Source organism: Phascolarctos cinereus, unplaced genomic scaffold (genome assembly GCF_003287225.1).
Source record: "Phascolarctos cinereus isolate Bilbo 61053 unplaced genomic scaffold, phaCin_HiC Scaffold_1;HRSCAF=81, whole genome shotgun sequence".
Taxonomy (NCBI): domain Eukaryota; kingdom Metazoa; phylum Chordata; class Mammalia; order Diprotodontia; family Phascolarctidae; genus Phascolarctos; species Phascolarctos cinereus.
The window spans coordinates 260,084,647-260,110,463 of NW_027555514.1; the positions used below are offsets into that span (position 1 = coordinate 260,084,647).

A 25,817-nucleotide genomic window follows, 5' to 3' on the forward strand; every position below is an offset into this window, starting at 1 on the left:
GGATTAGAAATTAAGTAGGATTGGAGGAATACTGGATTCAGTTTCAGCTGTCACAGGAGATTAGACTAAAATAGTAGGTTGGGGAAAGGAGGAAGTTCTATGCTAGAGAGCTGGGCCTGGAGTCAGGAAGACCTAAGTTCAAAGATGGCCTCAGACACTTCCTAGCTGTGTGACCCTAGACAAGTCACTTCACCCTGGTCGCCTCAGTTTCCTCATCTGTAAAATGAGCTGGAGAAGGAAATGATGAACCACTCCAGTATCTTTGCCAAGAAAACCCCAAATAGGGTCACAAAGAGTTGGACAGGACTGAAGCAAATTAGCAACAACAGCAGTCACATTTTAGAAGGGGGAATTATGCTTAATGAGCACTAATTTTTCTTCCATTTATAGCCTTATGAACTTGAAACTCATGGTCAGCTTAAAGAATAGACACATTTCATTTCAATAATATTTCACTTAATTGTTGAACCAGCATTTGCTAATCAACAACATTAGGCTAGGGTCAGAATGGAGAAGGCCATTTGAAAGAGAACAAGGAGTTTGAGCTTTATTTCAGTATAGTCATTGGGACAAGCAGTATAGCATGATGCATGGGAGAAGAGGCTTCAAAGGCCAGGAAGACCTGGGTTCAAATCTTACTTCTGACACATATTGGTAGTGTGACCCTGGGCAGGTCCCTGTAACCTCTCAGTGCCCTCAACAACTTTCTAAGACCAGAAGTTTCAAAAAAAAAGGACCAACCTGCACGGGCTGAGGGAGTTTGGTCACCCAAGAATCCCCTACATTAATCAAATTATATGTCCAGGCCCTATCCCTATAGGTATTTAGTATGGTACAGGGGAAAGAGCCCTGAACTAAAATTTCCATGTTCTGAAGAATTTAATATTTGTTGCAAAATAGTTGTGATCCCTGAAGAAGAGAGGGCCAAGAACCAGGCCTTTGGGGAAGAGCCACATTTGCAGAGGGGAAGAGCAGAAGATTCATTAAGTTTGTCGAAAAATCACAGATTTGGGGCTGGAAGGGAGCTTCAAAGCTATCTCATTCAACATTCTTTTTACAGATAAGGAAACTGGGATCCAGAGAGAAAGTCTGTGTCCAAGATACTATCAACAGTGTCAGAGCTGAACTTCAAGGCCCAAGCCTTCTGGCTCCAAAGTCTTTTTGTCCCACACCCCATCCTTCCTCTCCCAAATCATTCCCCAAGTTAAGGTGGTCAGTATGTGAAAGTGAATTTCTGTTTCTTATCTTTGGTTAGATGGACGTATTCCAGAGTCAGCAAATTCACTTCCAAGGCTCTAAAATAGATTGAAAGCTCTTCAACAAGAAATTAACCTTAGGAACCATAAAGCCAGGACACATATAACGTATGATGAACTGCGCAGTTGTTCCTGAATTGCTGAAATTTTGTCATTAGCAATAACAAAAGAAAAAGTATATAAAAATATAGATTAATCCAATAATTTCTAAACCATTTTCATTCTTCATCCTTTTTTAAAATTTTTTAGTTTATTTCAGTTTTCAGCATTCACTTCCACATGATTTTGAGTTCCAAATTTTCTCCCCATCTCATCCTTCCCCCCACCCCAAGATGGCATGCATTCTGTATATCCCTTCCCCTAATCTGCCCTCCCTTCTATCTCTCCCCCCCTTCTCTTATCCCCTTCCCCTTCAATTTTCCTGTAGGGCAGGATAGATTTTTATACTCCTCTTCATCTTATTTTGAGGGGGAAGGGATAAACCTATGTATGTTGAGAACTCTCAGCTAGCAATGTGCCTATTCAAAATGCACAGTCAACAATTATTGTGCAAATTCTAGTCTTGAGGAATCACCTGAAATCACTGAGAAGAAAAAGGAATTGTCTAAGGTCATACAGCCAGGATGGATCAGAGGCAGTACTTAAGCCCAGGACTTCCTGACTCTAAGACTGGCTTAGGGGCCATATTCCTTGCACCACTTTGCAAAGTGGGAAATAATTATACCCATTCTAGGACTGGGGAAACAAAATCCTGGGAAGGTTATGACAGAGCAAAATCCTGAACTAGAAGAAGCAGAAGAGTTAAAAAAAATGGTAAGGGCATGAGATGCATCCAAGGAGTGGAAGACATTCTAATGGTTTAACAAAAATGATGCTGTGAAAGAGAGAAATATATACATAGAAAGACAGACAGACAGACACAGAGACACATAAAGAGAGATAGAGAAATAGTCAAAGACAGAAAGAGATAGAGGGAGGAAGGGAGGAAGAGAGACAGAGAGAGACAGAGCACAGAGACAGAGAGACACAGAGAAAGATAAAGAGCCAGAGACAGAGAAATAGAGACAGAGAGAGAGAAAGAAGAGAAGAGAGAAAGGAGAGGAAGGGAATGAAGGGGAGTGAGGGAGAGAGACAGAGAGATAGAAACAGAGAAACAAGGAGGGACAGAAGAGACAGAGAGAGAGAGAAAGAGAGAGAGAGAGTTTATTGAGGTTAGAAGGGAAAGAATTGAGTATTTTTATGATTTATTCACACAGCGTGTCTTTTATTTTACTTTGACTTTGTGGTCGTCTTTTGAGGCCAGTTCAATTATGTGTGTGTGTGTGTGTGTGTGTGTGTGTGTGTGGTTTATTTTATTTACTTACATGGAGATCCTTCAGGTTCTTAAAATCTCCATCTTTTATTTCAGCAATTTTGTTGTTCTGTAAATCCAGCAGGGTTGTGTCTGGAGGGAGATCTTTTGGCACTGATTCCAGGCCTGTGAAGAGCAGAAAGATAAGTGATCAGTAGAAACGATTACCTAATCACAAATTGTGATTTGAAAAAAAAACCAAAACTTTTCATGTTGTGATAATTTGCTTTCCCAGCAACCTCCCTTTCTTCTTCAGGAATTCGCTTGGAAAGTGGCTTTAAAATATGTGCTTTATCTGTTTGCACTAAGGCTCAGCATTCTTTTTCTTCATTTAATGATAAACTGAACTAGGTCTTCCTCCCCAGAACTCTGACCTCCTGCACCATGAACAAATCTGTTTCCTTAGAGAGTGCATACCAACCCCTGCACTCAGCAACACTTTTCCTCCTTCATTGTTTATTTTGTTTTAAATGCTTTTCTTTGATAAGCCTGTCTGTACGAGTCAAATGTCAAGATCTCCATTTCTTTCCCCAACACTCCCATAAGAAAATTTTAACAATATCCAAATTATCAGTTTTAAAGATAAAGGATTTTTTTTTCCCAAGGTGAACACATCAAAGAGAGTCTTACCCTGGAGTAAACGAAGTGAGCTATTCTATTTTTTGGTTTTCTCACAACCCTGACATTTTATCTACATTTTGTGGAAGAGAAATCTCTTCATTTTAGTTTCGTTTGCCAAAGGGGTATTGGATAGTATCAACTTAAGTCTCTCTTTGGGATCATTTTCTGAATAGTTATTATAGAGCTAAAATGAAGTCATGGAAACAAAATGATCATGCTAGGTTGTTGGATCATGTGTATTGTTCTCATCTTTCTGGCCATTTGACTGGGAGGCAGGAGGGCTTTTGTATGGATTTTCGCCATGGATGATCAAATGGTCTACAAAGGTCAGAGGGATCCACAATCAATCTACAGGGTCAATGGAAATAAGCCATATTTGAAATGACTGTGTGGTGACGTATAGAAATTATTTTAACAGCTAGGAAGAGGCTGTTAACTATTTTCACCCAGCTTTCTTTCATATTTTGTAACTATAGTGGCATACTTTCAGTCTACCAGAAGCCTGAAATAATAATATCAACGCCATTCAGTGCTTAATTTCAACTGTATGAAATGTAAGACAGCATGGTGGATTGAATAGAAGGGCTAGTCTTTTAGGCAGAAAGACATAAATTCAAGTTGTACTTCTAAATAATAGCTGTGTGACCGTGGACAAATCATAGCCTCTTAGTGCTCCATGCAACTTCCTAAGATATGCAATTGCCCATGAATCTGTGATCTGCATCAGCATAGAATGGAAGCTCAGCGAGGTCAGGAACTCCCTAGTGGCTAGCCCATAATGGGTATTTGTTGTTTGTCCTTTGGTCTTGAAGAGGACCATGACATCAGGGAGGTGATGCCATGACATGCAAGTGAATTGGATTTAAGTGAGGGAGGGCTGTGCAAAGCCACCAAGCCTCATTTTCTCCTCTGGAACCATCTGGGTCCAGTGGTGAGATATAGATCAGGATGACTGGAGATGGCCCTGGATACAGTGGAAGACCTTGACTTTTTTGAGCTAAGGTCTTTAACAGGTCTCCACTTGACTGAGGGAATGACCATTCAGTGATTAAGGATAGGTAAGAAATGAGGCAGAGAATGGTCTCTATACCTAGACAGAACAAAAAAAGAAAAAAAAGAAATCGATCGATCAATCAATCTAGGAGTGAAAGACCCTTGAGGTTTCAGGCCAAAACAGAAATAATTGCTATTTACATTCACTTTAAGACCAATTGATCAATTAATCAGTGGATATAGTTTTCATAGCATTCCTTTCCTCTACACTGATAAAATCACAGCCCATTTTTTGAAGTACAAGAAACTGCTTTATCTCCTCTTTGCATGCATGCATCCATGTGTTAATTAATTCATTCTTTTAATAAATGTATTTTGGAGAGAAGAGATAGGGCATCTCATTATAATGATGGTATTCCTTTCCATTCCCTTCAACCAGAATTTGTTAAGTGCCAACTGTAAGCAAGTCACTTTACAAGGTATCACTTTAGTTCTTTAGTCTTAGAATAGTTTAAAATATTTAATTTGAAGATATTTTGACTGTTTACTAAAAGTGGCCACTCTATGGTAACTGGCTACTCCTGTATATCAAAAGGCTGGGGATGGAAATTGTCTCTTTAACATTGCATAATCAAGTTTACTTTCTAAGAGAAAGACTTAGGTTAAAGAATACTATTTTTTTATGTTATCAATTAATTCTCAATTGTTTCTAAGCTTTGTTTAAAACGTGATCATTTTACTCAAGGTCATTTTTGGTCTCAAATCAATAGTCCACTGTCTTTCTCATTCTGGAAATATATTAAAAAAGAAAAAAAAAGATGGGAGGAGCTAACAACAGGATCATTTTCCCTTAGGATGAGTTACAGAAATCATCCATGGAGAAATAATGAGAGAAACGTTTTCAACAACTGGTAGAAAACCACCAAAGTAGTCAGCCTTGCAAGAATGCATTCAATTGAGGTTTGTAATAGCAATGGTTGCCATTTTAGGAAATGATAACTTACTAATTGCATGCTATTTGGGAAGTGGAAACGTCTGCCAAATTTCTGTTAATTAGATACTTGAACAGAAAGCACAAAAAGATAGCAATATGCCTTTCCTTGAGAGGGGGAATTTAAGCAAATGCTTCCATGTACTTGTTTCTCATAGTGCCTTTCTAATATCTTCATTTTTAATGGATTTTTCTTTCTATATGTTTGACTTAACATTGGGGCTCAGCCAAACTGAAAAAAAAAAAGTAAAACTCCAGGTGGGACATGAAATGAGAAGGATGTCAAAACATAGTACATCTGGCTATGTGACAAGGATAATTATGGTAATACCCCTGAACTTTCGTTCAGCAGGAAACTGCTTGGGGTGAAATTCATGCATTTTCATGTCTCAAAGCTTGGGAAGAATCTCATCATTTGTGTGAAACCATGAAAAAGTCAGAATTTAGAATTTGGGCAAGGGAAGGTACATCCAGATATTAAGGCCATTAACCCTAGCTTATCCCCTCTTTACCCTGATGAATCTCATGGCACTGACTGGCACTTCATCAAGATGAGCGCTGACAGAGAGTCTTTAGCAGTCCTGGAAGCAGTTAATCTCAGTAGTGTTACTGGAAAGCATTCTTTGTAATATATCATATAATCTTAGGGCTAGTAAAGATGTTGGGAGATTCTATCACTCATCCATCTACCTCTAGTATGATAGAAGGATTACCTCTATGCTATAAACTCATGAAAGGGATCTAAGAAATCACCTAGTACAATGCCCTCATTCAACAAATCAGCAAAATGGGCCCCAAATTGCTGGAATAGATTTTTTTTTACTCATACAGCTTAATATACATAGATATGAATTTGTAACTGTCCTACTCAAACATCTTCAGTGGTTCTTATTGCCTACAGAACAAAATATAAATTCCTTATATAAGATATAAATAAGAAATCAATTCCTTAGCCTCGCATTTAAGGTCCTCCCCCCAATCTAGTTCCAACATACCTTCCTAGGTTTATTTCCCACTACTCCATCTACCATCATCAATAAACAAACATTTATTAAGCACCTTAAATAGGTTCCAAAAATGAGTGATACCACCCCGAAGGGGTGCTGGAACAATTGGGGGGGGCATAGTAGTTTGAAATGATGCAAATTAAAAAAAAAAAGATGAAAGGGTTAAAGAAAGTAGATTTCCAGGAGTCACTGGGTATTTTTTTTTAAAGGGGCAGTAGGCCAAATAAGTTTGGGGACCTCTGAATTGTTCCAAAAAATTGTGTTAGATACTGGGGATACAAAAACAGAAAAGGAATTGCCCCTGCCTTCAAGGAGGTTATGGTCTATAAAGGGATATAATATGCATATTATATGTACCTATACATACATAGGTACTATGCGTATTACCTTTATATGCACTATATATACATATGTGTATACATGCATGTGTATATATGTAGGAATATGTGTGTAGATATAAAATGTGCGCATTCTTCAGTCATGTGTAGCTCTTGGTGACCCCATTTGGGCTTTTCTTAGCAAAGATACTGGAGTGGTTTGCTATTTCCTTCTCCAGATTATTTTACAGATGAAGAAACCGAGGCAAACAGTTTTAAGTGATTTGCCCAGGCTCACATACACACAACTAGTAAGTGTCTGAGACCAGTTTTGAAATTAGATCTTTCTAACTGACTCCAGGCCCAGCTCTCTATCCACTGTGCCACCACCTAGCTGAGATATCTGTGTATGTGTGTGTATATATGTATGTTTACGTGTATGTATGTGCGTGCATATATATGTGTGTATATGCATATGTGTATACCTACTATTTTTAAAAGGTATTTGGGGGGCACTAGAAGTTTTGAAGAAAAGGAAAGGCTTCATGTTGAAGCTAGCTCTTAAATAGAGATCTGAAGGGAAACTGTTTTCAGTTGGTGAGTTTCTTCCTGTCTGCTCGTACATCTCTTATATGGTTGCTCATGGCTGGATGTGCGTCCCACATATTTCCATCTGGTTCAGTTGAAATCAACAAACATCCAGTCTGTACTGAGCTCTTTCTGCCTCCATAGCATCTCTCACATATGACCCTTTCTCTCTTCTCATGCAGCTACCCCCTTAGGTCAGGTTCTCATCATCTCTCATCCAGATTACAACAAGAGCTTCCTGATTGATCTTCCTTTCTGAAGTCTCTCTCCCCACTGCAGGCCATCTTCCAGATGGACTCTTTCCCTTTAGGGAAGATCTAATTCTGTCACTTTTCTACTCCATCTACCCCATGCTTCTCTGTTACCTCCAAGAGAAAATATAAACTCTGCTGTTCAGCTTTTAAAATCTATCTTAACCTGTCTCCAAACTCCCTCTCTCTCCTCATTTTAAATTGTCTGCCTTTCAGCATTCTGCAACCCAGCCAAACTTTTCTGCACTTAAGCCACTCAATCTCCATCTCTGGGCCTTCACAATAGCTATCCCTCATGCCTAGAATGACCTCCCACCTCACCTCTACCTCACAGATTCCCTCCTTTTTCTTTAAGATGAAACTCAGTTACTATTTTCTATAGGAAGTCTTTCCTGAACTACGCTTGACAAAATATTATTGCCCTCTCTCCCAAATCTCCACAAGTTTAGTTGCTTTGTAATGATTTACATTTTTTCTTTTTTAGTTGTATTCTGAATATACTTTTAGATGCATTTTTGTCTTGAAATTATGAACTTGAGAAGAGGGATTGCTTGGCTCATTGTACAAGTACCCTCAGTGGTTGGCAAGGTGCCTGGCACAGAGTCGGTGCTTAACGAATGTGTAAGGATTAATTGATTGATATGTGCAAGGCACTATGGCACCCCATCTCTAAGAGCTCTGTAAGTATCTCATCATTCAGACATCACATGGAAAATAGTGTTTAAGATTTCGCCGTAAGAAACCTTTTTTGAAAAACTATTTTGAAGCTGTGATGGGAAAAGCTAGAGAAGGAAATGACTGAAATTGGGGAGAACAATTAGGAAACCACTACAACAATGTCTGTCTGGCACAGGGTAGGCACTTAATAATTGTTTATTGGGTTGGATTGAAAGAACTAGGGTTATGGATATATGAGTGGACAGAAGGGGATGAATGTAAGAGGTTTTGTCTTTTTTTTAGATAGAGTTGATAATACTTGACAAATGATAATCAAGACTAAGACTTTAAAATTGGGTAAATGGAAGATTGTTGATGTCATTCAGAGGGATGTGGAAGTGTAGAGGAGAGGTAGGCTTAACAGAAAACACAATGAGTTTCGTTCTGGATATGCTGAGTTTGAGATGTCTACAGGACAGAGAGCCAGAGACAGGGAGAGGGAAAGAGAAGGAAGAATAGAGACGACAGGATGTAGAGGGAGGAAACAGAAAGAAGAAAGAGAAGGAAGAGAATAAACATCCTGCAATAGTGGAACTTCAAAGGAACATGGAAAAGTACACAAAAGAGAAGTATGTTTTGCTTGGCTTGTTGCTCATTAGTTTTCTTGGGACTAACCAAATACTAGAATTGCCATGTAAGATTCTTCTTATTCTGAAAATTTATGAGGATATTGTGTGGGTTATGGAATTTATGGGTTTCTCAATGGGTGAACTCCATTGGAGGATTTAGAGGAGGTTACAGACAGGCTTCTAACAGTCTGGGAAGGCACGGGGACAGGAAAAGGAATGTGATTGATCACTATCTACATGTTTGAAGAGAAACCTACATTAATGAGATCATATATTCTTGGAAGTCTCTAAGTTCATATTAAAAGAAAATTGAGAAGAAAAGATAGAACCAGAACAAAAGTTTGTCTTTAAAGTTTGTTCCTTTCACTGTCTGCGTGTGGTTCCCCACTTATCTTATGGAGCAGAGTCAGTGTGGACCAGTTGAAAGCTCCCAGTAGTCAGAGTGGGATGACTTGGGTTCATGTCTAGGCTCTGATATTTTCCACCTGTGTGGTCTTGGGCAAATCACTCCACTTCTCTCAGCCTCCACTGTCCCAAATGTAAAATGAGAAGGGTTGTACTAGATGACCTCTAGGCTAACTGTAAACCCATGATCTGTGTAAGCATTGTGCTTATTTTTCTGAAAATACGAACTTCGTTACCCTCACTGTTATTGTTTGAATTGTACCTTCTCCTCCCTCCTTGCTTTCATTGGCTCAAATCCTAACTACCTGTCAAAGTCCATTTAAATCCCTACTCTCTCTAGAAAGTCTCCCAGTCCCAATTGACCTCTTTCCTCTGAACTCCTCCAAATTTACCATCTTAAGAATGAAATATGCAATATATACTGGAATGGTAATTTGGCATAATAAATAGAAAACTGGGCATAGAGTCTGGAAAATATATTTTCAAGTCCTGCCTTTGATACATACTGGTGGTGTGATGACCCTGGCAAGTTTCTTAACCTCAGTTTCCTTCTCTACAAAATTGGGATCATAATAACAGCACCAACTTCCTAGGTTGTTGACATTAAATAATATGTGTAAAGTGCTTTGCAAACTTAAAGTACTATATAAATATTAGCTATTTATTAAGTGTCTACTATTTGTCAAATAGGGGCAGCTAGCTGGTGCAGTGGATAGAGCACCAGCCCTGGAGTTGGGAGGATCTGAGTTCAAATTTGGTGTCTGACACTTACTAGCTGTGTGACCCTGGGCAAGTCACTTAACTCTGTCTGCCTCATTCTTCATCCTTAATGTGAGCTGGAGAAGGATATAACAAACCACTCTAGTATCATTCCCGAGAAATCACCAGATGGTGTCACGAAGAGCTGGACATGACTGAAATGACTTAACACCCACAAAATTTTGCGAACATTATGATAGGCACTGAAAAGAAATAAAAACAAAAATAGCTGTATTATAGACCAGATTCCTGACTGAATTTGGGCTCAACTAGATCGTCATGGGGATCTCTTACTACCCTGAGAGTTTGAGATTCTATGATTTTGAGGGAATGCAAATTTGAATGTATCAGTCATTGAAATAAAAGTCTCTCATATTTACTGTATTGATATATTTAAAAGTCTGTTCAAAATATTCACTAGGAGGACTGGGATTTTAAAATATCTAAAAGGACCAAGTAAAATTTTTTGCATCAGTTGACACACCATGTTAAAAGCTCACCTGAAATTAAAAAAAAAGTTTTGCCAGATTAAACTGCATCCTATTTCTTGCAAAGATTTAATAGTTTCTTTTAAGTGAAAGGTACATCACACAAAAAGCTTAGATGATGTTTTATCCTAAATCTTAGTAGCTATACTGCAGAGATTTTACCTGTTACACCATCTAGTGAAGCACTATTGTCATGTGGTGGCAACTACTCTCAATTATAGGAATAAAGGCTCTGGAGCAGACGACCAGCCTGTAAAGGACATGACTAGTCAATTCACCTCTGTTTTAGTGGTAGCAAACATCAAACTAGATATCATCCTTCAAGAATGCATTTCTCCGTGTTCCACATCACAGTTAAATTGGGAGAAGAAGTGTCAGTCCAAAAAGATACAGAGATAGAGATAGATAGCTAGATATGCACACACGTATATACATACATATACATATGCATATGCATATATATGTGTGTATGTATATATATATATATATATAATACAAAGATATAGATATAATATGTATAATTTAGAAAAACAGCATGCCATTACTGTATTTGTGTCTTATATTACTCTCATTCCTTCCTCATTTAGTAATGGATGACATTTTACTTAATTCTTCTCTTCTGCCTAACACAGAAATGGTCCTGGAAGATTGATTATTTAGTCAGTGATTAATGATTCAATTAGCAAGGAAGCTTGCTTCATTTTGGAATTTCAAATTATGTACATCCACTTTCTAAATTGTTAATTTTCTATGTAATCTATTGTTTTACAATTAAAAAGTTATTACAGAAATACAAACTTAAAAAAAATCTACTGCTAACTATAAATCCTAAAGACATTTACATTGAAGGCAATGAATTTTATAGTTATCCTTAAAATGTGACTGTGAAGTAGCTTTGTCCATTAAATTAGATAACAATTAAAAGCCTACAATTTTCTTCATAGAAAATGTAATAGAATTTCAGAAACAACACAGGAATATAATCCAATGACCTCAACGTTATTTTAGGTGGATTGTTTTGGTGACTAGGGTAAAACCAATGTAAAGTAAATGTAATTGCTTGTTAGTTTTTTTTTTATGACTTGAACCTTGGGCATGTGATGTCTGACAAATTTCTGAATACACAATCCTATCTTACTTTATCAGTTGTGGTATTTCATCCATTTTAGCTTATCTAATGTCATTAGGTAAGCCATAAATCTAATTAAGTTATCCTCTAAATCAAAAAAGGTTAAACAGAAGTAATCACTTATAAAGTGTCAGAGGCTGAATGATAGGCAAACTATTTCCAAAATATTCCACAATTATTTATTTTTAAACATATGCAAATGTACCAGCACCTGCGAGTATGATGTATATATTTATGTCTATGAGTATAATATATGTATGCATATGTGTGTGTGTTTCTAAAGGAATCTGAGGTTTTTTTAAAACGCATCTAGTTTCTTTAAAAAGAATTATTCTTTTTTTTTTTCAAAAAAAAATGTTTCAGCAGAAAAATATTTTCTGAAATGAAGGATAATAAATAACTGCTTTTCCTCACAGCTGTCCTAATGATAAATAGCTTTGTTCTTCTAACAACTGTAAGAAATCTGGTGAACATCAAGGTGGAGAAAGGCCAGGTCATCCCAAAATTTCATGCATTTTTCAATGGCATGTTTCCAAACTCCAAGATTTATGCAAGGCTTGGTTCCCAATCTTATTTTCTTCAAGTGCATCTGGGATTTCAACTAAGACTATGATATCGATACTTTTTGATTTTACATAGTTACGTGCCTAAATATTATTCAGGGATCAAAGAATTGTCTTTATGGTCAAGTGTAGGGATATTCAAAGTCCAGTTAGTACTATGGATTGATATATGGGGTACATATTTTGGGGAAATTAGAAGTCCTTGCACCATAATTCCTTTCAGTTTTTTCAAAATAATGCACTCCATATATCACATCAGTCCAAAGCCTTGTTCTATTTTCAGTCTGTATATTCTTATATTTTCTCTCTATTACTGAGTAACTATGGAGATGAGTTGTTTATTTTTTCCTCCAAAATTCAAAGTGAGAAAGTCAGGTTACAATTATTTGAAAAATTCATCTGTTCTTGAGCAGGAAGTAGCTGTCTTTTATTTCTGTATCCCCCATGCCTGGCAAAATATGTGATACACAGTAGGCACCTAATAAATGCTTGCTGCTTGACATACCACAGACCTAATGCACCTTGGCATACTCCAGGTGCCTTGTTAGGTATATTTTGTTTGTTTGTTTGTTTGTTTTTGTTGACCTGTAAATCTTTCAATGTTGCTCTAAGGTTCTTTCAACCTGGAAAAGGTAGCAAAGGTGGATTTCCAAACCTTTTTCACTGCATGAACTTCTCCAAAAAGACCTGGTGGAAGACTACCTCTATAAACGCTTATTAAACAAGTAAGTCTAAACTTACAAGTGGAAATATTATCTCATCAAATCACTCAATCAAAATATTTCCAGTACTTCCTCCGCCCGTGCAGGTTGCAAACCCTTATTATTCTCAATTTTCATCTGTGACCTTGTAAGAAGCCTTCATAAAGGAGCTAAGGTTCCAATATGGCCTTTAAGGTATCCATTGTACTGTCTCATTCTAACAAATATTTATAAGCACCTACTATGTGCCAAACACTGTACTAGGTACAAAAGTGAGACAGTAGTGATTCTCAAAGAGTTTACATCATACAAGAGAGAAAGAGCCTATTTACAAATGCATAGATTAATTTATATATATATATATATATGTATACACATGTGTATATATATATACATATATACATAGATTAATTATATATGTACATGTGTGTATGTATGTGCATATATATATATACACATACATACATACATATACATGTACTAAACATGTGCCTATAAAAGCCTACCATGATTCAGGGGCACTAAGAACTGAAGAAATCATGAAAGATACATAAGAGGTAATGCTTGAGTTGATCTTTGGAGGGACCTTTCTCAACCTCAGTTTCCTCATCTGTAAATGGATGTAATAGCATCTCTCTCACAGGGTTGTTGTGAGGATCAAATGAGATAATAAATGTAAAGCAACATGCAAACATTAAAGCACTATGGAAATATTAGCTATGATTATTGTTATTTATGAAATATAAATAACTCATTGATAACACATATCGAACTGTCTTTCCTACAGCCACAGAAGAAGTGATATTCTTAATACTCATTAAGTATAAGCACATCATCTCTTCCCTTGATCTCATTCTTTCTCACCTCTTCTAAATTCCCTAAGACTCTAAATGTATTATACTATGATCCCTCTCTCAAATATATTTTTTTCTTCATCATTGGCTTCTTCTTATCTGTCCTTAGATGTGCTTAGGTCTCCCCAGTCCCAACATATCCAAGGGAGTGCTGGTAAAAGTTTAACAACCAGCGTTGCAAATTATATATATGCATATGTAATATATGTATATATGTACACACATATGTATATAATATTACATATGTGTGTGTGCATGGCATAGTTTTAAATTCACTCTGCATTATTATCATTTTATCTATCACTTTTAAGAGTCTAGATTCAACTATTAACAAAATAATAAATCACACTCTGTTTTGTAACTTTTTGTAGATTTCTGAGGTGTAAGCATTCACATTGAAAATTTGACACTCAGCTCCCAAGAGCACTAGAAGGTAGTTCCAGCATGCCCCAATGCAAGGAAAGCCTTTCTTTGACTCTTCTCTCTCATTCAGTTGCCATCCCATATCTCTTCTCCCTTTCATTACTAAATTTTTTGGGGAAACTTATATCCAATGCTTCTATTTTCTCACTCACCACTCTATGGTAAGGACTCACTCATACCAATGACCTCCAGATTGCCAACTCCATTAACCACTTCCCGGTCCTTATTCTCTTTTTCCTCTGCATTTGACACTATTGATCACTCCTTTCTACTAGATACCCTCATTTCCTTGGGCTTCAAGGATAACACGCTCTTCTGGAGTTCTTCCTACCTCCCCCACTTCTCCATCTCCTGTCCGTGGATCTCTTAATTTTCCTCTCTATACTCTCTCCCTTACTAGTCTCCTTGGTTCCCATGGCTTCAACTGTTATCTAGTCCAGTGACTCTCCAAACACCATCACTAGTCAATATCTCTCCTCTGAACTCCAGATATGCATTTGTACCTATCTTCAAGAGCCCTTAATTAGCTATATCAGTAATACCTCAAATTCAATATTTTCAAATATGGGTTTCTTGCCTTTCCTCTTAAGCCTGTTCTTCCATTTCCTTCATGTTTATATCCAATCTCTTATCAGTTTCTATCAATCTTAGCTCTTCAACATCTTTATAATCTTTCCCTTCCCTTCTTCTCCCATTGCCATCATCCTAACACAGACTTTCATTTCCACTTTCCTGTAATACTGTATTAGCTTCTTAATGGGTCATAGGAATGTAGATTTAGAGTGGAAAGTTTCTTTGGAAATGATGTAGTCCACCCCATGCACCTCCTAAACTAACTAACTCTCTCTCTCTCTCTCTCTCTCTCTCTCTCTCTCTCTCTCTCTTTCTCTTTCTCTCCTTTAGACTATACTTCAAAACCAGGATTCCATGTCATTTCCCAAACATTTCCAAACCATGCCATCTGTGCTTTCACCATTCACCTTAACCCTCCCCCACTGGAACCTGGATTTTGCCACCTGGGACTCTACAACCTGACAAATGAGTTATTTTCTTTTTCTTGCCCAGAATTAGGCCTCTACATCACTTGCTCACCATATCTTCAGCACTTAGATTCTGTCCCTTAAGGGCTTAATAAATGTTTGTTCACTCACTGATCATGGTCTTTTCCCATTAAAATATAAATTTCTTGAAGGACAGAAATTGTCTTTCTTGCTATTATTTATATTCAAAGCCCTATCACAATGCCAGGCACATGATAAATGCTTAGTAAATGCTTTTTCATTTATTCATTCATTTACTTATTCATCCATCCATCCATCCACCTATATTCTTTATCAGAATGCTTAATATTTCCTTTGAAACTATATGATCACATCATTGCCCTACTCCAAAATTTTCTTTTGTTCCCAGTTGCTTCTCTATGGGTCCAACTCCTCTGCTTGGTATTGTCAGGCCCCCTCAAAATCGAGAGCCTCCTTATCTTTCTAGCTGTATTTTAATAATTCTCTTATATTCATTCAACAAGATAGAAGGATCTTGTACTAGATCTGTAATTTCATTGGTTATGTAAAATACCCAGTTAAGAAACAACATTCAGCCAATGCAGGTCTCTAATACTTAGAATCTTAGAGAGTTGCCTAGAACTATGAGAACTCGATTGACCTGCCCAGCGTTATACCACCATTGTGTGTCAGAGGAGGGCTGGAACCCTGGTTTTCTTAGTTTCCAGGCTCCTCTCTATCCAATGCCCAACGTTGACCTGACAGTTTAAAAACCCAGAGCTATATGGAGGAATCACAACTTGATCTCATTTATCATTCAGGACCTCTAAGATTCCATCTGGAATACTTGAATTTAATTCAGCTCCTATTTATTAAGCACTTACTTTGGGCTAAGTACTGAGGCCATTATAAAGTTTAGCCAGAATACATTCCTGCCTTCACGGAGCTGAGACATGAAAACAATTTAAAACAACTTTAATAAAAAGGAGAAAACATGTCATACCCTGCTAACACACCACTCTAATTGTTCACAGTGAAAAAAAATTGGCATTTCTTATGTCTGATGGAAATCCCATTTATTTATTTATCCAGGCTGACAGTGTTCTTTGGTATCTTTTCTCTAAAGCCCATCTTAAGATGTTATCATTCCAAAGTGAATTCCTTAAGATTAGATCTAGAAACCCCCAGCACAATACTCAGACTGGCCTTTCTAAGCATGATCCCAGTCTTCTCAGATATGTTTTGTTTGGGGTGAGGAAGGGAGGCAGGGTGGAATCCAGACCTAGAATTTCATCAGAATGGAAACTCCCTCCATCCATGGAATTTTGAAAGCTTTTTGTAACTTAGAGTCTTTGGGAATTGTTTAGGTCATTGAGGTTAGAAGACCTATCCAGTCTCAAAACCTTCCTACAAATTTAGATTAAAAAATAGGTTTGTTTTTTTTTTTTTAAATCTCAACATGAGATTCATTGATACATGGAGCTCTCCTGTGAGGAAAACCCTCCAGTCATGCAGATTTAAACCTGCTCTATAACTTACAGGTTTTCTTCTCTCAGAGGGTAACTTTTCTACCACCATTCTTAGGCCTTTCTAAGATTTATTATCTAATATTTAGACAGGCCTTAGAGAGTTAATTGGAAGCACTGAAAAATTCAGTGACTTGCCCTGCATCACAAGCCAGAATATATTAGAAATGAAGATTTAACCCAGGTCATCCTGACCCTGAGATCAGACCCTTTACCCACTACTCAATATGTAAATATAAATTAAAAAAAAACAATCTATCTATCTGCACCCACACATATTGTGGAACATAAAATCAATTCTGAGAGGGTTATGGACCCCATCACATACCTAATATATAGTTCATTAAAAAGCCAATATTTTGTTGATCATAATATTCTCCAGTTTCATTGTGTGAATTTCATAAGGAACTCTTCTGTCAACATGACTATAGCATATGGACATCTTACTCCTAGTAATTCTAGCAGTAAGATATCCATATAATCCTCTCAGAGTTGATTTTATGTTCCACAATGTATGTGGGTGCATATAGATAGGTTTTTTTTAATATGTACATTTACGTATTTATATTTCCCCCCTTTGGAACAGATATTCTAATCATGAAAACTGGAAGCTCATTGCTCTAAATGATTTAATGTCAAAGAACTGATTTCAATAAACCATGATTTTTCTCCAAGGCACAGTAGTATATAGAATGAGTGATGAATTTGGACTGCATTAAAATCCCAGATCTGCCTTCTTACTAAATGTGGAATTTGGGGCAAGTCACTTAATTTGGGGAGACCTTAGTTTCCTCATTAGTAAAATGAAGATAGAATGGCTTCTAAGATTCCTCCTAACTCAGCCTATGATAAGGTCACCACCCTGTTATGCCATTTGTCTTTCTGTTTTATTCTTCCCTTTTCATAATTGTCTCTTTTTCAAATCTCTCTTTTCCATTTGAATCCTTTGGTAATTTTCTTTCAATTGTTTTTTTTTTTTCAAAATGTCAACTTTGATCTATAAAACATGGCTTACTATTGTATTTTTCTTCCCTTTCTATAGTAGTCTTTTACTAATATCATTTTTGGCTGGAGGAAGAAGAGATGAGTTGGCTACAATAATTCAAGCCAAGGACCAGATTTCATTCCTCCTATGGGTCAGCTGATTTCAAAATCTTATCAATCTCTGACAGATCTTCTAACCTCAAGCAAGAGATGTATTTAAAGGTTAAACTGGGGCAGTATATGGAATATTGTAGGTGGACTTAGCAATCATCTTTAGTACTAAAAACAAATAATTCAAAGCTAGTAATAGTGAGTTAATAATAATGCCATCTTCATAGGGATAAGAATAGGGACTAGATTTGTCATTTCATTAGTGTAAGAAACTCCTGAGTTAGGAAAATGCCTCTACTAATGCAGAGTCAGAATCTTCTCTTCAACTTATGGTCAAACATTAGAACTCTGAGAAGTTAAGTGACTTGCCTGGAGTCACACAGAAAATATGTGTTAGAAGAAGACTTGAACTTCGGTCTTCCAGGCTCGGAGACCGGCATTCTTGCCATTATATCACATTGCCTCTCCACAGTCTATTTACAGGAAGAATATTATCTTATTTCCTCTATACAAAGACTTGAGGGAATCATTATTAGATTATTATTAATAATAGTTATTATATAGTTATAAATGTGTGTGTTGTTTGTTACATACATATTTTATAATTATTAACAATATTATATTATTATATTGTATTCTTATTATAATTGTATCTTAGTGAGAGTTGCATTAGCCACCAACATGGGATAATGGGTTTAAATCTGGAAGGAATTGTAGAGACTATTAAATCTACCTCTTTCTTATTTTGAAGTGTAGAAAACTGAGGCACGGATGAGTTAAGTGACTTGCCAAGGATTATAACTAAATGAGTAAGTCTCTGAGGCAGGATTTGAACCCAACTACTGGTTTCAATTTTAATGTCCTATCCACTACACTATGAATGTATTTGCCTCTAGCTTACATACAAGCTTAAATGTTGCTTTTTTTTCCTTTCTCATATAAAGAGGGAATAAATTTTAAAGTTCAGTTCATTATTGGAGACTAAAGTTGATGAAAGTGGATTTTGATTTTTTTATTTATTTTTTCACCAATAATATAGTTTTAAACCAATCAATCGGCTCAACTTGTAGTCACATGATCATAGCTCAAGAGCTAAAATAACCTCAGAGGCCACTGAGTGCCACCCCCTCAATTTACAGATGAGGAAACAGACACTCAGAGAGCTGAAGTAATTTGCTCAAATTCAAATATATAGTGTCAGAGTTAGGTTTTGAACCAAGTCTCGAAAAGTATCCTTCACATTGTACCTTTTCTGGAAGTCATTATTTTTGGCTTTAAAAAGTGAATTTAGAATCCAAAAAAGGGAAAAAATACATATATAGATTTTTATGGATATATTTAGGGATAGACATATGTGCATATATATGTATATGTGCATATATGCATATATTTGTGTTTATATTATATTATATATGTATATTCAGCTAGATAGATAGATAGATAGATAGATAGATAGATAGATAGATAGATAGATAGATAGATAGACAGATAGATAGATGATCTGTGTTTTCCATGTGGTATATATTAAATTTTTAAGTTTTCACACCTTTCTCTTCAAAAAGTGTTCTCTGTTGGAGAGAGGTTAACTTTAAGGGATTCTTTAGGAATGTACAGATAAGGTACTACATCAATGGCTTTCCTTTTGGGAAATATATGAACATACTAGTCAAAAGTCTTTACAGCCAAAAGTGAGGGAATTGCTGGGAAATTCTCTTATCCTTTAAAAAATGTGATTATATTTATTATGTTTGTAATTTTAATATCTGTTATGAAACACCCAGGTGATATGATTGATGTTTATAAGATTAGTTATTTTAATATTCACTATTCTTTTGGATAGCCACTCTATAGAATTAATAAAGTCAACACAAGGTCTTGGATGAGATTGTCAATCAGACTTTAATTCTATAAATTCAATATCATTTCTTAAGAATACCTAGTCATCACTTGAGACAATGGATCACGCTGTGGTAGAGAGCTACTTCAGAGTCAAGAAAAGTTGAGTATGAGTCCCATTTTAGATACAAAGTGATTATGAAGAAGTCTTAACCTTTCAATATCCCAGACAAGTATCAAAAACATTAAGTTGAAGAGAAGTTGTCATTCTGCAGTGGGAGAGGGAGTTTCCAGAGTTCCTTACTCTGATGAAATCATAGGTGTGGTTTAAAACAACAACAACAAAAAAGCTATCTATAACTATAGCTATGGAAAGAGAGAGAGACACAGACAGACAGACAGAGATAGACAGACAGAGAGACAGAGAGAGACAAAGAGACAGAGACAGAGATAGAGATAATAGAAAGAGAAACAGAGAAACAGACAGAGAAAGATACAGACACAGAGAGAGAGAGAGAGAGAGTGGCAGACTGAGACAGGGGCAGAGACACAGAGAATCTGTCATCTCAGCCTCTACTCTCTTCTTGCTACACAAGAGTCTGTAAAGTACAAGTAAGAAACAGAATGGTAAAGCCAATGGAGGCACATAGACTTGGGTTCAAGCCCCATCTCTAACACATCAATAAACAAGTATTTATTAAATTCCTCTTACGTGAAGCACTGTGCTTGGGGCAAATATCTACAACCATGTGTTGCAGGTGATTGTACAGTCTTCACTACTGAGGGGAGTGTCCCCTCTACCAGGAGGTTTCCCCAACATCATACTGTCCCCCTCCTTATCCTCAAAGCAAAAGAAATTTGAGAACTTTTTTTCCCCTTTTAATCAGACTTCCAGGGAACAGACGAAATGTGGGAAAATAACTCATCTTTATAAACACTGCCATGGCTTTCCCAAATCCTTGAATTGTGTGCCATCCTAGAACAACATTTTTATTATGTGTTCCTGTGAATTACTTGGTGTTTTTTAATGATGTGGAATTGGAAGGCCATCCCAGAATGCTTTTATCAGGCGCTGAGCTTTGAAAATATTTGTGACGTAAACAGTCAGACTCAGTTCAGGGAAAAGTTGTTTTTTTTTTTCCGAAATTCACAAATGACTGGCCAGATCTCTTGGTGCCAGTATGCGGGGACAGGGAAGTAATTGATGTCTTTATACCTTTAACTTGAGCCTTAGGAGAAAATAGACCTTAGTTTGGAGGAAAATTTGAGAATACTGTTGGAATACTGAACATTTCTTGCCAGATGTCATTCTAAAAGTCATTAACCCTCAAAACTGGCCAAAAAGATTCAAATATAAGAAGCAGCTGGAGGCAGTGAACTTGAGAGTGAGAGGACATTAGTTCAAATCCTGGTTTTGCCACTTATTCTCTCTGGGCCTCAGTTTCCTTATTTGTAAAATAAAAGGCTTGGACTAGCAGGTCTTTAAGAGGCATCCCAGCTTTAAACATATGATGCTATGACCTGGGTTTGGGTCTTGGTTCTTCCATTAAATACCAGTGTCACCTTGGGAAAGTCACAACTTTTTTTCCTCAGTTTTTTGTGTAAGACCAAATAACCTCTTATGTATTAGTAATATTGATATTATGTATTAGTGATATCATTGTAGATTATAGGATAAAATCATATGACTGTCCATTATAAAGAATTGTATTCCATTAACCCTGGAGTGGTGATTACAGCATCAACACTCCTCACTCCTATGAGTCGCTGTCACTATTCCATTGGGACCTTTCCTTTCATCCACTATTTCTTTATTTCCTAGGACACTCATGAACAAAACACCAGATATTTGATTTACAATGAAAAGGTCCATTGAGGTGGCAGGTAGAAGGTCTTTATCGAAATATCCTACAGTTAATAGCTTAAAAGCATGCTGACAAAGTGGCTATGATTGATGGGCATGGCCCTCCACCAACTATAGAGGTCCCCCTACTTCTGGTGTTAACCGATAATGAAATTGTTCTGTCTCATTCTCTTTTTGGTGCTCTTAAAAATGTGCAAAAATAGCTAGCCTCCAATGGGAGGGGCTTTTGATTAGGAGAATGATCTTGGACCCAATTAATTAGGAACTTCCAGACTCCCTAAGAAACTAACTAATCATGAAAAAAATGCCTATTAACTTGACTTAACTTCTCTCAGCCTTAGTTTTTTTCATCTATAAAATGGCAAAATAGCAACTGCCTCATAGGGTCGTTGTGAAGATAAAATGAAATAATATTTGCAAAGTGATTTGTAAACATTAACGCACTATAGAAACATTAGATATTATTAATTATGCACCTCAAATATTGGTTCATATTTTGACACTTCAACAGTTTTACTATAATTTTATGATGTATATTTAAATTATGTTAATGACTTTTCTTCACTACTGACTTCCTGGGATAAGCAAGTCCTGAAATATTTGTTCCATTAAATCAAAAGCTTGGGACAAGGAACACAGTAGCATTTTTTTTTTAATTTTAATTTATGGCTACTGACTTAGATGTTCTCCATGCAAGTAACAAATTACCAAAGACCTTGTCTTTAAAGGTGAAATGGATCTTAGAGGGTCTTAATTTTACAAATGAGGAAATGAAGGCCAAGAAAAAAGTGATTTGCTCCAAGGAACATAAGAATCAAACGAGGAAGCCAGAATTCAAACCTAGGTCATAGGATTTGTGAGGAAAGAATCATCTCATATTTGTAAGGTACTTTGCAAGCCTTAAAATGTTATCTAACAGCTAGCTATGATTATTGTCATAATTTGTTGAAAACTGAGATGAATTTTAGAGGTCAAGCCTTTTATCTTACAAATGAGGAAAATGAGGCCAAGTGTACATCGGAATCAAGATTTGAAGCAAGGTCTTCTGTCACAATGCAATGCATACAGCACCGGGCTTGGAGTCAGGAAAATGCCGCTTCATGAGATCAAATCTGGTCTCAGATGCTTCTTAGCTGTGTGACCCTGGGCAAGTCACTTAACCCTGTTTGCCTCCGTTACTTCATCTGTAAAATGAGATGGAGGAGGAAATGGCAAAACACTCCAAGATCTTTGCCAAGAAGACCCCAAATGGGGTCATGAAGAGTTGGGCATGAATGAAACCAGGAAAACAAATTATGACTCCAGAGCTCACTCAACTTCTTTCTGTCCCATAGCTGCTTCTTCCTAATCATCATCCATTTGACTAATGTTGAATTTCTATAATGTGAAGCTGAAAGCTAACAAGGTACTTAGAATAGAGGAATCTCAGATGAACTTACCCAAATCAGAGCACTGAACAACTCGAAGATGGCACTGGCAGCGGAAAGGGCAGACCGGCCCCAGTGGTTCTAGCTCAAAAATGCGGTCGGTGGGACCTACTCCAGAGGCCTCATCCTCGAGCATAAAGTCAAATAAGCCCGTTTGAAATGGTTTGGCCCAGCAAACTGGTACAAGAAGGAGGAAGATGATAGTAGATTTCATGGTTTATTTCATTGATTTTTCAGGAGCAGAGAACCTAGGGACCAAAAGAGAGGGTTAGAACAAGACAGCAACATCATTACAGAGTAGTTTCATCTGCAATATCCCATCGTGTATACAAGATGTCAAAAAAAAAATAAGAGAAGTGTCTTTTTGCATTAGTTGTAGAACATTTAAATTTTTGTTCATAGATCAGTCAATGAATATTCATTAAATCCTTTTTATGTAACAAGCATGGTACTATGGACTGTGGCTACAAATGCAATGAATAGAAACCCTATTTGAAAAAAAAAGGTATACATTCTAGAAAACAGAGAAATTATTGGCACATTTCCATAGCATACAATAGGAAAGAGGGAAAAGGGAATGGAAATATGATTTAAAACTGTTTGTTCCCAGTTTAGGCGTATAGCTTCCACACCTTCTAACCCAGAAATCCCACTGCCAGGCAAAAGAGACTGAAAGAAAGGCTTCATGTACACCAGTAGAACCAGTAACACGTTTTGGGCAGTAAAAAGTAGTCTGGTTATGGCATAGACCCCTATGGCCTAGATACTCATTCTTGGTCCTTGGACAACACTCTGAGCCCGCTAGCATTTATGCTGGCAGGCCTAGGATTCTCAGAGGGAGGGATATCTGTCAGGCCTAAGGACAGTCCTTGTGTTGGGATTTGTCCACTGCTAAGCCCCTACTGTTACGTTTCCCATTTACACAACATCAGTCACCATGATACCACTAACTCAAACATAAAAGACATGCTAAAAAGATAAAAGCAATGCCGTATTTGCTCAATAGATCAAAGAAAGAATAATCATACAATTTATTCAACTGAATGCCAAAACAGGAATATTATCAAAGTTCTCCCATAAAACAGGGGCACATTCCTTCATCAACGTACATAAATTTAGCAGGTAAGCCCATAAAGAGGGAAATGCTTGAACCCTGGGCAACTGAAACTTTGGACTACCTGTCACAATGTCTTTAGTTCCTTCAGGGCCAATCTTCCTTACTTAAAGCCAGCTTCCTTTCTGGTCCTTACCAATCTCTTGATAGGCAAGACCACTCCTCTTCTGCTCACAAGATGATGAATCAGTGACAGCTCTTTTCCTTCATTGCCACCCTTAACAGATTACTAAGAAAAAATGTTATGCTCTTTCAGTGACACGCTCCTCAAATCTAAAAATAGCAAAAGTTGTGCTTTGTTCAATTGGCTCCAATTCCCTTTTCACAGCAAAGCCCAGCTCATAACAAAATAAATACAAACTTTCTCCCTCTTAAACAAGACAGGCCAGTAGAAAGCAAAAAGACATCTGTGGAAAGTTTCCTTTCTCTCAACTGTATGTAACACTAGACAGCAATAAGACCTAATAGATCTTCCCACAACATATCAATTCCCTTCCAACAAGCTTGCAGCAGTGGCTCAAGCCTTTCTCCAGTCAAGCAAGGCAATAATTTTCTTTCAGTCAGCTGAAGAGTTACCTGTTTCATCTGGAAATTTTTGGTACCTTTTGTACTCCAAGACAGTTAACTTCCCTGTTCCTAGAGCAGTTTTCTCTTCTTCTTCTTCTTCTTCTTCTTCTTCTTCTTCTTCTTCTTCTTCTTCTTCTTCTTCTTCTTCTTCTTCTTCTTCTTCTTCTTCTTCTTCTTCTTCTTCTTCTTCTTCTTCTTCTTCTCCTTCTCCTCCTCCTCCTTCTCCTCTTCCTCCTCCTCCTTCTTCTCCATTTCCTTCTTCACCTCTCTCTTTTCCTGCTTCTTCTTCCTCTTCTCATCTCTCTCCTTTTCTCCTTCATGTTCTTTATTTTTAAAAATCACCTGAAATACCCTATTTGAAAGGAATTCATAAAAATAATGCACAATAGTTTTAAATACCATTTTTTCTTTTCATAATCTCCTTCTAACTGGATATAAAAAGAGACTTTACCAGGCAGAAACAGTGTTTGTCCTTCTGATGGTATTGTTAGCAGTACTTTTGATTTTCAATAATGATGACAGTTTTTCTGCTTCAACTTGAACATTCTTCTAAGAGAAAAATCACTTTAAAAAAACCCAAAATACTGATATGTAGGCCTCACATAGGTCTGAAGAATGATGTGGGGCAAATTACTTCCCTCTGAAAAGAGGCATAAAAAGTTACATTAACTTTAGAAAAATAAAATTACATTTACCAGATTTTAATTGCAAAATTCCTATATAATCAAAGCTTAACACTAGTTTAATAATGCACTCATATTAGAAAAGTAAATAAAACACTGTAACTTGTCACATCTATTTTTTTTCTTGAAATATCATTTGTCTTCAAATGGGATAGTAACGATGCTTTCACATTCTTTAATTGCCAGAATTAGTGGATGTTTTGCAACATTTGGTCTGATCATTTAAATAACCTAAAAATATATGTTCCTTATTACTGTCAATAGTTGAGGTTTGTGTCTAAAAATTCAAGAAAAAATACTTTTCTAGTCTACTCTTTACTCTTGTTTTTGCATTCAAATTTCCTACTCAACTCTAGTCTTTTCATTGGAAATGCTTAAAAGTTTTCTACTCCATTAAGATTTATGACTTCTTTGGTTTGTTTCATTTTTCCCCTGTAGAATAATATTTAGCATTTTAGACTACTTTATTTTTGCTTATAATCCAAAATCCATTGCTTTTTAGAACATTTAATTCCAAACTCTCCTTTCAGTTTTGTAAAACCTGCCAGCTCTTGTGTAATCCTAATTGTGGTTCCTTTGCATTCTTGGGACTTTTCTTTTTTTTTTCCATCAGGTTATAGGTAGATTCTTTCTACTTTTACTTTGCACTCTTTCTAATAGATCTGGACAGTTGGAGTGGTTCTCATCATTTTTAGGAAGCCCAATAATTCTTTTTTTTAAA

General features: G+C 36.6%; 1 protein-coding gene across 1 annotated transcript in view; it reads right to left on the reverse strand.

Annotated features, from left to right (window-relative positions):
* Window positions 1-25,817, reverse strand: part of DCN (decorin) — a 54,940-nt gene that overhangs the window by 21,584 nt on the left and 7,539 nt on the right. The window contains exons 2-3 of the mRNA XM_021006426.2: window positions 22,745-22,980; window positions 2,621-2,733 (exon numbers count right to left, since the gene is read on the reverse strand). Coding sequence (XP_020862085.1) covers window positions 2,621-2,733; window positions 22,745-22,946 — 315 coding nt within the window. The 5' untranslated portion in view covers window positions 22,947-22,980. The remainder of the gene's footprint in view (window positions 1-2,620; window positions 2,734-22,744; window positions 22,981-25,817) is intronic.